This window comes from Henckelia pumila, chromosome 1, assembly GCF_033568475.1.
Source record: "Henckelia pumila isolate YLH828 chromosome 1, ASM3356847v2, whole genome shotgun sequence".
NCBI lineage: Eukaryota > Viridiplantae > Streptophyta > Magnoliopsida > Lamiales > Gesneriaceae > Henckelia > Henckelia pumila.
The window spans coordinates 85,335,876-85,351,782 of NC_133120.1; the positions used below are offsets into that span (position 1 = coordinate 85,335,876).

At 36.0% G+C, this 15,907-nt stretch overlaps 2 protein-coding genes across 2 annotated transcripts; both read right to left on the reverse strand.

The window, feature by feature from the left end:
- Positions 1–10,437: 10,437 nt before the first annotated feature.
- LOC140867108 (uncharacterized) lies at positions 10,438–13,488 on the reverse strand. Its single transcript, XM_073272189.1, has 4 exons — positions 13,147–13,488; positions 11,341–11,701; positions 11,087–11,233; positions 10,438–10,985 (listed from the first exon to the last, which is right to left on the reverse strand). The coding sequence occupies exons 1-4, from the start codon at positions 13,486–13,488 to the stop codon at positions 10,438–10,440; spliced, it is 1,398 nt and encodes a 465-aa protein (XP_073128290.1).
- A 3-nt stretch (positions 13,489–13,491) lies between these two features.
- On the reverse strand, positions 13,492–14,202 carry LOC140867119 (uncharacterized). The gene is made up of 2 exons (XM_073272198.1): positions 13,915–14,202; positions 13,492–13,779 (listed from the first exon to the last, which is right to left on the reverse strand). The coding sequence occupies exons 1-2, from the start codon at positions 14,200–14,202 to the stop codon at positions 13,492–13,494; spliced, it is 576 nt and encodes a 191-aa protein (XP_073128299.1).
- Between the last annotated feature and the right edge of the window lie 1,705 nt (positions 14,203–15,907).

Here is a 15,907-nt window from a genome sequence, read left to right on the forward strand (position 1 = left end):
AGGAAATTTTACTCCCTCTACTTTTAAATAAGAAGTCCCACTTCTTTATTCACTAAATTTAACTCTTTAAATTTAATTATCTCAACGGGGATTAAAAAATCCATTACTTGTGTGACCCTCAATGGTTCAGGGATACAGCTAGCCGTGGGCTCACAACTCCTTGTGACTCGGAACAATAATTTCCGACTTGCCCATCGAATCATGGTAAGAGCGCCTAGCAACATCGCCCCATGATTCCCTAGGTATCACTGATAGTGCCTGCAAGAACCAATAGATTTTGGTTAGCGTATAGTACGGTCCCTTCATCCATATATCCCGATCGAATCAACAACCATTGGTAAATCAAGAGTCGTTCGAGATTCGATAACTATGCAATGCATCTTGAAGATCAAATAATGACATCTCATGTGCTACTAGGAAACCAAGTAACCTAAAACACATCATGTACTCTGGCCAGAGATTCGTCACACTAATATCTCCTCAGATTGCATAGGATATCCACACTTGCAAGTATGTGGTGAATCCTTGACAACAAAGCATCGACTCCTATATGTGTCATAACTATACCCAATCCCGACACCTGATGACCTCAATAGAGTCGGTAAACGAGTCAAAGTACAGTACTAGCATATAGAGTCTCAATGATGTTTCAAGTAGTAAGGACTAATGGTGTACAACCAAAACCGCGGACTTTATCCACTCGATAAGTGATAACCACTTGGAAAGTCCGGATAGGATAGTTCGATCATTCATCATATGAATATCCATTTGCATGCTTTGAACATCTCTATGTTCCATACCAATGAAACGTGGTACTCGGCATCGCAAACGCTAGTCTCAATCTCGAGCGATCCTTATCCTTATTAACGGACGACTCAATCGACCAGGAACTGTTTAGAATATACAGTGACTTTAAGATGTGTTTCATGATAGTCATCCTCATGTGCTACCACATCTTACATACACTATAGTATATTCAAGGTCTTCATCTAAACATCTTATAGTATGTCACAACATAATAATATGATAAAAGATAAAGTAAATGTCATTATAAAAGTGTAAATTATATTAACCAAAAGATTATTTATACATAGAGTCATAAAAGCCCTTAGCCACAAGTTGGCTCACCGGGCACCCACTCTTTCAGTATCCAGCTTGTCTCTTGGATCGGCGAGTTAATGGTTTTGTGGGAAACATCTTATTCACCACGCTCATGTCTGGTAAATTCTCTACATCGATGGCATTGCCAGGCTCTCCTGGAGCGATGGAGTCCAGAGGCACAGGTTTCTCGGCAACAGGAATGATTGCTTGCTCAACAACAGGGTGTGGTGATATAGGTGCTGTGACACCTTCTGCAGCATCTTCCTTATATCCTGTCTCAGAACGAATATCGTGTGAATCAAAACCCTTTCCAGCCATTAGAATATGAAATAATGAAGGACACATAAATTTTGAGCAATCTGAAAAATCGGGAGAACAAAGAATACAGTAAAGCGATACGTAACAAGGAAGTAGAATATTTTCTTAAACAGATAAGAACACAGATATATTAGGCACCAAATCTTTTCCTATTCTAGCTCGGATTCTGAGTAGGCTCCAACGGTAACAAAATCCCAAACGGTAACTCTTCAAAAATGGTAACAAATCCGATTTAAAATAGACAATAAATCCCTTGATTTTCACCGATAATCTAGGCCCAAATATTTCACCAAATATTACCAAAATTAACTAATCATCATAATATAACACCATTGTAACAAAATCCAATCACTTTCAAATTCAAAAATTCAGAGGATAGGGCAAAAATCAAAATTTTTATTTGACCAGAATTCGTAACCTTTCGGCCAAATATATTCACAAATATGCATGCCCTAATTATGTCTAAAAACAGAGTGTGACATAAAAATAAAATGCAATTTTATGCACAAATAAATGTTGACAAGTGAGATGTTATCCACGATGTTGGCAACATCTCCCAGCAACAATTCAGGATTCAGAAAAATTATTATATCCAATTCATTATTTTAGCAGAAGTGGTAGCCTGCACACTAAAGGAACGATCTTCAAATGGACCCCTTTAGGTAGCTTTTTCCATTTGCTTCTGATTATCAATCAAATTTGATGATTGATTCAATTCAAGCTTCATCATTTTTTTTGTTCTTTTGTTATTCTGAATTTACAAAGTCACTTTTCACTTGGGACATGATCATGGAATACACGAACGTCCCTCCACTACTTCGTGACTTAGTCAGAACTCTTCTTCAATTTATCCGAATTAAACTATAAAATATTTTGCAAAGAATCCTGAGTGAAAACTAGTCAATGGTTACAAAGTATCAACCACATCACAAAACAGAATGAATGCATGAATGCAGTATGCCTAAGATCCTAAAAATGCACATGCATGAAAAGGTGTTGTCACAGAGTGTTGGCAACACTCCTGACAACATCTCGGTTCTGTCTATAATGCACACATACTGAGAGACTTTCTTAAACTGGAAAATCTCTCGAAATCCAAAGCTTTTGTGAATATATCAGCTAATTGGTTATTAGTTCCAACAAACTCAATTAAGATCATGCTTTTCTCGACCAAATCTCGAATGAAGTGATGTCTAATGTCAATGTGTTTGGTTCGAGAGTGTTGTACTGGATTTTTGGATATATCAATGACACTAGAATTATCACAGTACATAATAGGAGTATCACTCTTAACACCATAATAATTTAGCATTTGATTCATCCAAAGGAGTTGTGAATAACAACTACCAATAGCAACATACTCAGACTCGGCAGTAGACAGTGAGACATAATTTTGTTTCTTACTATACCAAGATACTAAGTTATTCCCCAAGTAGAAACATCCTCCCGAAGTGCTCTTCCTCTCATCTAAATTCCCAGCCCAATCAGCATCACTAAATCCTACCAAATTCGAATTGGTTTCTTTAGTGTACCACAAACCCAAATTCAAAGTTTCAGCCACATATTTTAGTATTCGTTTCACAGCTTTCAAATGAGTAACTTTTGGGTTAGACTGGTATCTAGCACACAGACAAACACTATACATGATATCAGGTCTAGTAGCACTTAAATACAAAAGACTACCAATCATGCTTCTGTAGAGGGTGTTGTCAACACCTTCGGCAACATCCTCCCTAGACAGTTTTTCATTCGACCCCATAGGTGTACGCATGTGTTTAGTGTTGTCATTCAAAAACTTCTTTACAAGATTTTTAGCATACTTGCTTTGGTACAAAAATATATCATCATACATTTGTTTCACTTGCAAGCCCAAAAAATATGTTAAATCACCAACCATGCTCATCTCAAATGTAGAAGACATACACTTCACAAAATTATCAATAAGTTTATCATTTGAAGCACAAAAAATTATATCATCCACATAAATTTGGCAAATTAAGATATTATCTTGATACTTTTGTACTAACAAAGTCTTATCAACTTCACCTCTTTTGAAGCCAATATTGAGCAAGTACTCAGTAAGTCTCCCATACCATGCACGTGGTGCTTGCTTCAATCCATACAATGCCTTTTTTAACTTATACACATAATCAAGATGATTTGGATCCTCAAAACCTTTAGGTTGTTTCACGTAGACTTCTTCATTTGGGATCCCATTCAAAAAGATACTTTTTACATCCATTTGATAAAACTTCATTCCCATGTTACATGAAATAGCAAGCAAAAGTCGGACTGACTCAATGCGGGCTATAGGAGCAAAGGTTTCATCAAAATCCACCCCTTCAATCTGTGTGTACCCTTGAGCTACCAACCTAGCTTTATTTCTAATGATGTTTCCCGACTCATCAATTTTATTTTTAAAAATTCATTTAGTTTTTATGACATTACCATGAGCAGGACACGGTACCAAGTACCAAACATCATTCCTAACAAATTTTTCTAACTCTTCATGCATAGCATTGACCCAAAATTCATCTTTTAAAGCCTCTTCAACCTTTTTGGGTTCAATGTTTGACACGAAACAAGAGAATCTTACCTGAGAATACGTAGAACTCATGCACAACAAACCTGCCATCTTTCGATAATCCACTTTCTCTTTCCTTCGAGTTTGAAATTCTCCATGTACATCTCCAATGACCTGTGAGGTTGGGTGGTTCTTCTGAATTCTGCTTGAAACATTCTTTCCAGCTTCATTTACCTCACTGTTCTCATCAATATTCTCATCAGTAGGCTTTTCAACTTTTGATTTTGGATTTTCTGTAGGAGGTGTTGTCAAAGGTGTTGGCAACACTCCTTTGACAACATCTAAATTTCCAGAATTATCCAGTAGATCATTAACTTCATCCTCAGCTGTTTTCTTCTTTAGATCTGCAAAGTCATCAAAAACAACATTAATTGACTCAAAAATAGTCCTTGTTCTCAAGTTATACATCCTATAGGCTCGGCTATTTGATGAATATCCCAAGAACATACACTTATTACTTTTTGCATCAAATTTAGCAAGATAATCCCTATCATTCAAAACATGACATACACATCCAAAAACATGAAAATATTTAAGGTTTGGCCTCTTTCCCATGAGAATTTCATAGGATGTCATAGTCGTATCATTCCTCAAATAAACTCTATTTGAAATATGACATGCAGTATTCAAGGCTTCAGACCAAAAACGTTTTGAAATATTTTTTGAACTTAACATCACTCTTGCCATCTCTTGCAAAGTCCTATTTTTTCTTTCAGCAATTCCATTTTGTTGTGGAGTTTTAGGAGTAGAAAATTCATGATAAATACTTTTCTTATCACACAAGCTAGTAAAAGAAGAGTTTTCGAACTCCTTACCATGATTAGTGCAAATACGGATTACCTTCAGATTATGTAGATTCGTAATCTTAGTGAGTAGTTTCTTGAAGGCATCAAATGTGTCTGATTTTTCTCTCAGAAAATTTACCCAAGTATATCGTGAGAAATCATTCACACAAAAAAAATAATATTTCTTACCTCCAAAGCTTTCAACATCCATTGGACCCATCAAGTCCATATGTAAAAGCTCAAGGCAGCGTGTTGTCACAGATGTTGGCAACACCTCGTGTGACACCCTAGTCTGCTTCCCTTTCTGACATTCTTCACAAACAAATGGAATACCAGATTTTAAGTTAGGCATACCTATTACAACATCTAACTTACTTAAGTTTTTTAGTGTCTTGAAATTTGCATGCCCCAATTTTTGATGCCATAGATCAAACTCATTAACTTTGGTGTGTCTACAAGCCATCTCTTCTCCGAGTTGATAGCAGTTGTTGGATGACCTAGTACCTGTCATGACACAGAGATTTGAATCATCAAAAACTTTGCATAATTTCTTATCAAATTGCACATTCAAATTATCATCACAAAGTTGGCTTATGCTTATTAGATTTGCGGTTAATCCTTCAACATGAAGCACATTGCGAAGCTTGGGCAGACCAGCAACATTCAGAGTTCCCTTTCCAACAATGTTTCCTTTTGAACCTCCACCATAGGTTACTTTTTCACTTTTCTGTTCAATATAGTCAGTGAAAAACTTTTTGGAACCTGTCATGTGACGAGAGCTACCGCTATCAAAGTACCATGCACCTGAAACATTAGTTCTCAAAGCAGTATAAATCATATGACATTGAATATCAGCTTTTGGTACCCAAATCTTTCTTACATAAGATCTGTTTCTAGGGATGTTGTGGGAAGGTGTTGGCAACACCTTAGGCAACACCTTCGATGCAGATCTATACCTGTAGTCTTCCTGCAGCTTAAAACAGTACGATTTAATATGACCAGGTCTATGACAGTAGTGACATATGTACCTACGTTTCCTTCTAGACATTGAAGGAGCAACAGGCCGTGGTTTTGGTTTTGGAGGATCAATAGGTAAGGCCTTTCTGCTTGAGCTTTTTGTACTGCTTCTTTCCTTGACAAACACAGGGTCTTTCGAACTTTCACCAACCTCAAATATGTTGTTTTCAAAACCTAAATCAGTCTTACAATCTCTTCCCATCATGAGTAGCGAATCAAGCTTGGAAGTGCTTGAATTAAACTTGGCCAAAGTAGCATTTTTTTTTCCGAGTTCTTTCTTCACTTGACTTAATTCCATGTCTTTCTTACTCAGCATGACTTCCAGTCTTGACACATCAGCCTTTAGATCAGAATTTTCCTTTGAAAGAATAGTATTTATCTTATTTCTTTCAACCCAATCAGTATGTAACTCTTCAAACATCATCCGAGCTTCTTCCATGGACATTGTCTCTTCACCTGTATCATTATCACACATATTATCAGTAATGGAGGAATTCAAACAAACTGACCTTTGGGAGATGTTGCGGCTAGGTGTGGCAACACCTGTGGCAACACCTAAAGGATTGACTTGAAACTTTTTCTTGCTCTTCAGTAGAGCAGATAAGGCAGTATGACTTTCTTCATCTTCTTGTTCTTCTTCTTCAGACTCTCCATCACTCAAGGACGTGTTCATTCCTTTCTAAGCATGTTGGCACACTCATTTGCATAGTGTCCAAAACCTTGACAAGCATGACATTGAACAATGTCCAACTTCTTTGACACAAACTTCTTCTTCCCTTCCAACATCAGTCGAGGCTTAGGAGTATCAACAGGTTTTCTTGGTGATTGTTCTGGTCCAGTAATCCTTAAAGGCTTGTTAGAGAACATTGGAGCCTTGAGTTTTTGATCCGTCTTTCTCGACTCTTTATAATCATTGAATTTCTTAGTCATAAGAGAGATCGAATCATCTTCCAAGTCAGATTGACGAACTTCTTGATGAAATTGGACATACTCCTCATATGAGGGTTTCAAGGCTTGAAGGGCTATTGATTTTCCTTTATCCTTCTCTTGTTCTGTATTGTTCATCTCAAAAACTTGAAGGATGCTAATCAGTTCAGTCATCTTCATCTTTGAAGTGTCTTTTATTTCTTCAAGTGCCCAAATCTTCCCATTGAATCTTTTAGGCAAAGATCGAAGAACCTTGTTGTAAGGCCCGAGATTATTTAATTTTAATCCGAAAATATTTAATTTGGGAATATTTAGAGTTTAGAATTAAATTATAATATTCTTAAATTGAAAAGGATGGAAATTGAATTAAATCGTTTTTCCGGGGACTGAATTGCAAATAGCCAAAAGTTCAGGGACTAAATCGCAAATATGTAATATATATCTTGAACCCACTTATTTCTTCAGCTACTTCACGTGTAACATCAGAAAGAAAAGAAAAGAAACAGCTGAACTCGATCAAACCCTTTCCCACGCCATTTTTGTTCCGAAAAAGCTCCGTTATCTCGCGCTCCGGTTGTCAGAAATTCCAGATAAATATATATCTGCGATCACAGCTCCGAGACCTTCGATTTGGTACATGTTTTATTCACATATCTCAGATTTTATTTTTATGTGAAAGATGGAAAATTATGATTTTATCATATATGCGTATATCAGCTGTACCGATCGTGTATTCGCAGACGGTTCGAAAAAAGACTGTCGTTCGGATTTTATATGAATTTGGGAAGAATAATTCGAACACTACCATGTTTGATTGATACTGATTTTTATGGTAATGAGATGATATGTTAGAGATTATAAGTTATCTGGATTGTTGGATTGATTTGGATATTGTTTGGATTGCCGGTTTTAGCCGTTATGCCGTCGATTTGCAAAATGTCAAGACTTTGATATTGTTGATTGAACGAAGCATGGTTTGAATGGCATCTGATCTTTTTAGTTATTCGATATGTAATTTATCAGCTTTCTATCAAAGTTGCCGAACTCGAGATCTCCGAGTCAAACCGAGAAGGATTTGAAGCAAGGTTTGCTAGCATTTGCACTTGAGATTGAGTTGAGAAGTGGAGCAACCTTTTGATATTAATTCTCATTGATGTACTTGCAGATTTGAAGTACTTTCAGACGTGACATAGAAAGGTATAAATGACAGCAAATCCAGATGGGATAGAACGCTTGAAATAGCTTTCATTTCAAGTATTCCCATGTCAATCACATACTTGTTTCTTTATATTTCTTATGTGATTATTTGTTTGTATTGCTTTGTTTGCTTATATGCTTAGTTGTTCAAGATGTGTTTTATAGCTTTTAATGCATACAGCTTATGTTGCATTCATCTTGAACTCCAGCCTTAATAGCACAGAGGGCAGCCATCGCCTAGAGTGCAGATGACGTTTGGAGAGCTGTAGTGAGTGGCATGGAATATAGATTTATTTATAGAGTCAGCTTGACTCATGGCACATAATATGGATTTATGTTCAGAGCCAGAAGACTCACTATAGTTGCACCAAAGTCAGAGGACTAAAATACTTGATGCCGCCTCGAATGGGAGTATCGATGGTTTGATAGTTATTTTATTCCTCGGGATCCCAAAGAACTAAGTTTTATTGATATCAGCTTGATAGCCTTCCTTTGCCATTTGCATTGCATTCACGTTTATTATCTCGCGTTTAAAGTTGTTTATACTGGGATTTTATTCTCACCGGAGTTATCCGGCTATTGCTTTGTTTTGTATGTGTGCATGGCAATAGGTGGGGCAGGAGCTAGTCAGAAAAGACAAGGATAGCTCGAGATTGAGGCATAGCAAGTGAGGACACGGGCTTAAGTAGCACGACTTGTACTTTATGTTGTTGAACCATGCTAGAAGTGATACAAGAACTTTGTATATTATGGCTTGAATACATGCTAGTTTATGTTTATTATGTTTAGAAGCTTGTCAGACGTTATAAGATAGCATGTATTTGATTTTGTAGCATGTATAAAAGATTATGACTTGTTTATCCATTCTTTGGCAGCAGATTTTTGATAGCATATTCCCCGATCGAGCGAGACTCTGCCCTTTAAAACAAAAAAAAAAAATTTTTAGCTTTTATTTCTTTAATTCTTTTAAGTACTTGTTTAATTGTTAATTACAATAAATTGCCCTAAGATAAGATTAGCAACCCGGGTCCCCACACTTGTTCACCATAGTTTCACTCGCAATAGGTCCTCCAAGAGCATGCGCCTCTGTATCTATCTCCCTAAGTTTCTTATCATAATCGGCAATAGATTCATTCTCATCCATCCTGATATTCTCAAATCTTGCGTTTAACAATCTCAATCTTGTTCTTCTCACGCTATCAGTTCCTTCACAGTGTTCTTGAAGAGCATCCTATGCATCCTTAGCAACAGTGCAATCAGCTATGATTCCATACATCCTCATATCAATAGTTGCAAAAATTGCATTGAGTGCTTTAGCATTGTAGCTTGAACTTTGTGTTTCCTCGGCAGTCCAAGTTTCTTCTTGCTTGATGATGTAGTCTCCATCTTCATCTAGCGTCTTTGGAGGAGTCCAACCAGTCAGAATACTTTGCCAAGCACGAACATCCATAGCCTTAATAGTATATTGCATCCTATTCTTCCATAGTGCGTAATTCGTGCCATCAAGGACCGGAGGTTTCAGGAACGAGTTCGCAACAGACGATGAGTTCATCTTATTCCCTGTAATAAAATAAACAAACCAAGATCAGTTCTTAGTGTATCAAGAAAATAGCTCTGATACCACTTGTAAGGGATAAGGGTTGCACATAAACTGTTTGAGGTGTTGTCACAAGGTGTCGGCAACACCTACAATAATACCTTGAGTAATTTGCAGCAGAATATATTTAAAGCGTAAATAAAATAAACAAGCAGCTAAATAAATAGACTCAATATGATTTAAGCAAGAGTATAAAATACTCTTGCAGCGCCTCAGGGCAAAACTTCACTAGAAAAATAAATCAAAGAGTTTTACAAACCCTAAAACTAGTGATTATTGTAAAATTCAATTTCTCAAAACAAGTGAGAAAATAAAGAGTAAAAGTTCTCCTAAAAACATTCTATATGAAATAGAATAACGAAAAATAAAGTAAGGAGAAAAATCTTGAAGCCAACAACACGTGAGATGAAAACACTCTTCGATCAACTATTTTCAAGTGTTCTTCACGGCTTCAAATAATCACGACCGATACAAGCTTCAGCAGCTATTTCTCAATGTACATATATTGAAGCTTAAGAAACTCACGACCTCTCTCCCTTTTGGTCGGTCATGCCTATCTCAATATATAGGTAAAGAATCCTTCTTCAACATATTTCCTTGTAGACATAGGATTCTAGATCTTGTTCTTTTTTTCAAGTCAAATCTACATAGTAAAGGAATTAAATCATTAGAGATAAGATAATAAATATTATGATAAACTTAATCATATCTCAAATCAAGTTAAGCAAGGAAGTAAATAACTTATTTAAAATTACTTCATGTCCAAGAAAGACAAAAGATATTAAATAAAATCTTTTTAAAAATAGGACGATTTTAAGGAATAAAATATTTTTTTCACCATAGATTTTCCAAGAAACACACAAAAACCAATGGTGGATTTTCGTGTGTCCAAGCATGCTCCCCAATCAGCATCAGAAAAAAAAACTAAGCTTGAGATTGGAATTAGAGCTATAAAGAAGACTTTGCCCAGCTGTCCCCTTTATGTATTTCAAAACATTATGCACATCCTCCATATGAGAAACACGAGGCTTAGACACATATTGGCTCAAATTATTAACTGAATAAGTCAAATCCGGCCGTGTAATTGTAAGATACAACAACCTTCCAATCAGTCTTCTGTAAGACAAAGGATCAGCTAACAAATCTCCATATTCTTGACTCAATTTCATATTAATATCCATAGGAGTGGTCCGTGGCTTACATCCAAGAATACCTGCTTCATTAATCAGCTGTAATGCATAATGTCGTTGACAAATAGAAATTCCACTATTTGAACGTGCAACTTCGATTTCCAAAAAATATTTCAACTCTCCCAAATCCTTCAAACAAAACTTGCTATTGAGAAGTATTTTAAAATCAGCTGCTTCCTTCTCATTATTTGTAGCAATAACTATGTCATCGACATAGACTAATAAAGCCAAGAAAATATCTCCATGATTGCGAATAAACAAGGAATTATCTGCATGAGATTGCACAAAACCAAGATTTATCAAAGTAGAAGAAAACTTTGTAAACCATTTGCGAGATGCTTGTTTAAGACCATAGAGCGATTTGTGTAACTTGCAAACATATCTTTAGGTAAACATTCCCCATATCTGTAATATCCCGGAGGCAGAGACATATAAACTTCTTCAAATAAATCCCCATGTAAAAAAGCGTTGTTCACATCAAGCTGGAACAAAAACCAGCCACGTGCTGCTGCAAGAGCTAATAAGGTTTTAACAAAAACAAGCTTAGCAACAGGAGAAAAAGTTTCAAAATAATCAACACTCTCTTGTTGTGTATATCCTTTTGCAACGACCCTAGCTTTATACCGTTGCAAAGTGCCAACAGCAGAAAATTTAGCTTTGTAAACCCAACGACACCCAACCACAGTTTTGCCAAATGGGAGATAAACAATAGATTGTGTTGTAATGCTCGAAGCTCTTCAGTCATGGCTTGTCTCCATTCGGGCAACACAACAGCCTGATAAAAACTTTGAGGCTCGATAATGGAAGAAATATTTGAGACAAAAACACAAAAATAAGGTGACAACTTCTGATCATTAAGAACTGATGATAATGGGTGTGCAGTAGAAGATTTTGTATGATGATTAACAACATAACATTGATAATCACGAAGATGAATAGGCTTGGAAATAAGACGTTGAGACCGAGTTTTACCAGGTGTAGTGGGCTGAGCATAATCATGGACAATATGTGTTGGAACAGAACATGTAGGTAATACCCGATTAGAAAAATATATCAAGATCATCAAGAGTACGCAAATATTTGTCAAGAAACGGAAAAATATCCTCATGAAAAATGACATCCCGAGAAATATAAAGTTTATTTGTGTCCATATTCAACTGTTTATAGCCTTTATATCCCGGTGGATACCCAAGAAAAACAAACTTAATGGCTCTAGGAGAGAATTTTGAACGAGAAGAAACAAGAGTAGACCCATAACATAAACAACCAAAGTTCTTTAAATGTGAATATGTTGGATGCTTCTGATATATCATTTCAAAAGAAGTTTTATGTGAAATAACTGGAGAAGGAGTTCGATTAATGAGGTAAATGGCTGTGATAACACACTCATTCTAATATAATAGAGGAATTCCAGATTGAAACAATAAAGCACGAGAAACATTAAGGATGTGTTGATGTTTTCGTTCAACAACAGAATTTTGTTGTGGACGTTCAACACAAGAGTTGAAATGAATAATGCCTTTGTCCATGAAAAAATTGGTAAATTGGAGTTTTAGAGCATTATCACTTCGAAATGATTTTATCTTTTTGTCAAATTGAGTGTGAACCAGAGAGTAAAAATCTGGAAAAACAGTGGACACATCAGATTTTAATTTCAAAATGTATATCCAAGTGAATCTATTGTGATCATCCACAATAGTAAGAAAATACTTGAACCCTTCAGTCGTAATTGGAAGAAAAGGACCCCAAATATCAATGTATACAAGATCAAAAACATTATCCCAACGTGTGTTATTTGATATAAAGGGTAATAACTTTTGTTTAGAAGGATGAAAAATAGAACAATGTGTTAAATCTTCATCTATTGGAGTGAAATGTAATTCAGTACCTATATCAAAAAGTCTAGTGGAAGATGGATGTCCTAGTCTAGAATGCCAAAGTGTTGTTCTTGATAAGGAAACATTACAAACTTTTGCAGAAACACATGAATCTGTGAAGACATACAGATTGCCAACTCTTCTACCCATCCCAATCACCTTGGTTCTGTTGATATCCCGGATTTGACAAAAATCAATCATAAAAGAGACGGTACACAAATTCTGCTTTGTGAGAGAACTAATAGAGAGCAGATTAAAACGGAATTTTGGAACAAAAAGCACATCATTTAGTATAAGATCAGGTGAAAGATTAACACTGCCTATGTGAGTGACTGAGACAGAAAGATTATTTGGTAAAGTAACTTTAGATGATATGGCTTTATAAGAATGGAACAAATCTAACATACAACAGATGTGATGAGTTGCTCATGTGTCCATCACCCAATCTGAATGTATGATTGAAAGAAAAGACTTTGACAAAGAATGAATATCATTGAAACAAGACTATAGGCTCTTGTTGTTGTTGTTGTTGTGATGTCGAAGCAGACTTAACCCCAACTTGAAGCTTAGAACTCAAGAACTCAATAAGTTGTTGGCATTGATTCAGAGTCAAATCATCTGCAGACACATTTGCTATACTACTGATTCCAGATTCCTGATTTGTGCCTGTCCATCTGTGACCTTGTATGCCATAACCTTGATTTGGCTTTTGATTATACTTATAATGCCCAGGTGGATAACCATGCAACTTAAAACATTTATCAACCGTATGATTCGTGAATCCACAATGAGAACAAAGAAGTTCACCCTTTCTTTCCCTTGCTCCTTGATGATTTTGATATTTTTTAACAGCAGCAACAGTCGATATAAAATTAGAACCAGATTGTCGATCCATGTATTATTTAGACGCATTTTGATGAATAGATCTCTGTCTTTCCTCTTGCACCACGAGAGAAAAAACTTTAGAAATAGCACGTAAAGGATCTGTCATCAACATTTGCGCTCGAACTTGAGAATATGATTCATTCAACCCCATCAGCAACTGCATGACATATTCTTGATTATGATAACTCACCCATTCCTTCATCGCACCACAATTACATGTTGATACTGGCTGATAATCCTTCAATTCATCCCAAAGTATGCGCAATCTCGTATAATATGAACTAACGCCCATTGATCCTTGCTGCAACACATTAAGCAACTTTTTGATTTCAAAAATTATAGGAGTGTTGCTTTGATGAAACCTATCACGCAGATCCACCTAAATTTCGCGAGCAGTGGTCATATACATCAAGCTATCTGATATATATCGACTTACTGAATTCAAAATCCAGGATATAACCATACTATTGCATCGATTCCACGCAACGAACAACAAATCATCAGATATCGGTCGCGCAATAGTATCATCAACAAAACTCAATTTATTCTTCGCGATTAACGCCATGGTCATGCCTCTGCTCCAGGTGTTGAAATTAGGACCCGTGAGCTGATGAGATACGAGAATTATACATGGATTATCTCCATTTTGGAGATAATATGGACTGCTCAAATCTTTCATTAGTGCTTGCTGAGCTTGATTAGCATTTTGATTTTCCTTTGCCATGAACGAATGCGTGAGAAACATAGTGCGAAGTCTAGCTCTTTGATACTATTTTATGGAAATTGAGAGAACTTCATTAAAAGAAATGTATTGATTCAAAAATGAATTCTGGAATTGAATGTTTACAAAGGAAGCCTTGCGCCTTTTATAGGCAATACTAATACACGGGTTAACTTGTTAACTTGTTTAACTAACTAATCAACAACTAACTGTAATTATAACTAACTCTAATAAGGGGGCATCGGGAGTGGTTCTGTCGTGGCTCCTCTTACGTGAATAAGAATAAGTAGCACTGAATGTTGGTTAAGTGAATGAATAATTTGTAGAGAATATGTTGATATTCACAGAGGTTGAGATACAATGAACGTTTTGGAATAATTAATTGTTAGAATAATTTTCCGAATTCATTTAATATTTTAAAAAATTTTGTTGTCGATGACGAATAATGATCTCCGTTGCAAAATTTCAGAAACCTCATGACTGTTCACGAGTGGATGCTTTGATTCGTGAACGGGTCTGACTAAGAATCGCAAATTTTCGACATCGTCTTTTCATTTCTATAAATATGTGCATCATCAGATTCAATGGTATGTCTTGAATTAGTTTATTACCTCCATTGTATCCTGGAAGAGATCGTAAAAATATTTGTTAAAACATAGCGTTTATAACGTGCCTTGAAATTCATCAAAATCCTTTATAATATTTTCGAAATTCTTCAACATTAACCTTTAACCATACCCTAGCACCAGGTCGGGCTCGGGTAGGATTCCTCACCCCATCAAAATACCTAACAAATCTCAAATTAAGAGTAAAGATTTTATAAATCCCAAAGATATTGGGATGAACACGAATCTATCTGGTGCGGACATCATAGATCTGGTGACATGCTCTTTTCTAAAAAAATGAAGAAAAAACTATTTTAAAAAATGACTTAAAAATATAATTTTTTAAGAGTTAGAACTTCTGTCTTTTAGCTTATGATTCTACTTCTATTTAAAAATTTAAATAAAATTATTTTTCGACAATTATCCAAATATCAAAACTGTTTTTGTTTGTTTGTTTTTTTAAGTGTAGAAACACTTAAAAAGTTGAGCTAATTGTGTTTTTTTTTAAGTTACAACTTCTGTACACAAATTAATTAGATAGTATTTGGAAGAGTTTATAAGAAATACTTCTCAATTAACCTAGCTAATGGGGACATTAGTCACTCAGAATTATATTTTTAAACGCACAGAACCACACCGAAAACACTCTCAACATCCTTAACCGCAGTTAATATATGAGCCACGTCAAAAATACTCCCGAACCCACCATAGTTCATTTGTGCACCGACCTAATATCATAACTTGTTTAACTGAAGATTCGCTCACCAATTCGAAGACAATAATTTTTTTGGTTATACATAGAGTTGTCGAAACGGGCCGGCAGGACGAGTCAATCCGCAATCCATCAAAACCTGCCAATTGGCGGGATGGATCGACCCACAATTTAGGCGGGTTGAGAAATTATTAACCCAACTCGCCTATTTGACGGTGCGGGGCGGGCCAACCCGCTGATTTTAGTTATATTTGACGGGTTGGCTTGTAACCCACCACTTGGCGGACCGACCAACTATTTAGACGGGTTGAAAATTTTTCAATTCAACCCACCTATATAACGGGATAGGACAGACCAACCTAGCGGATCCAATTCATTTTGAGAGCTCTAA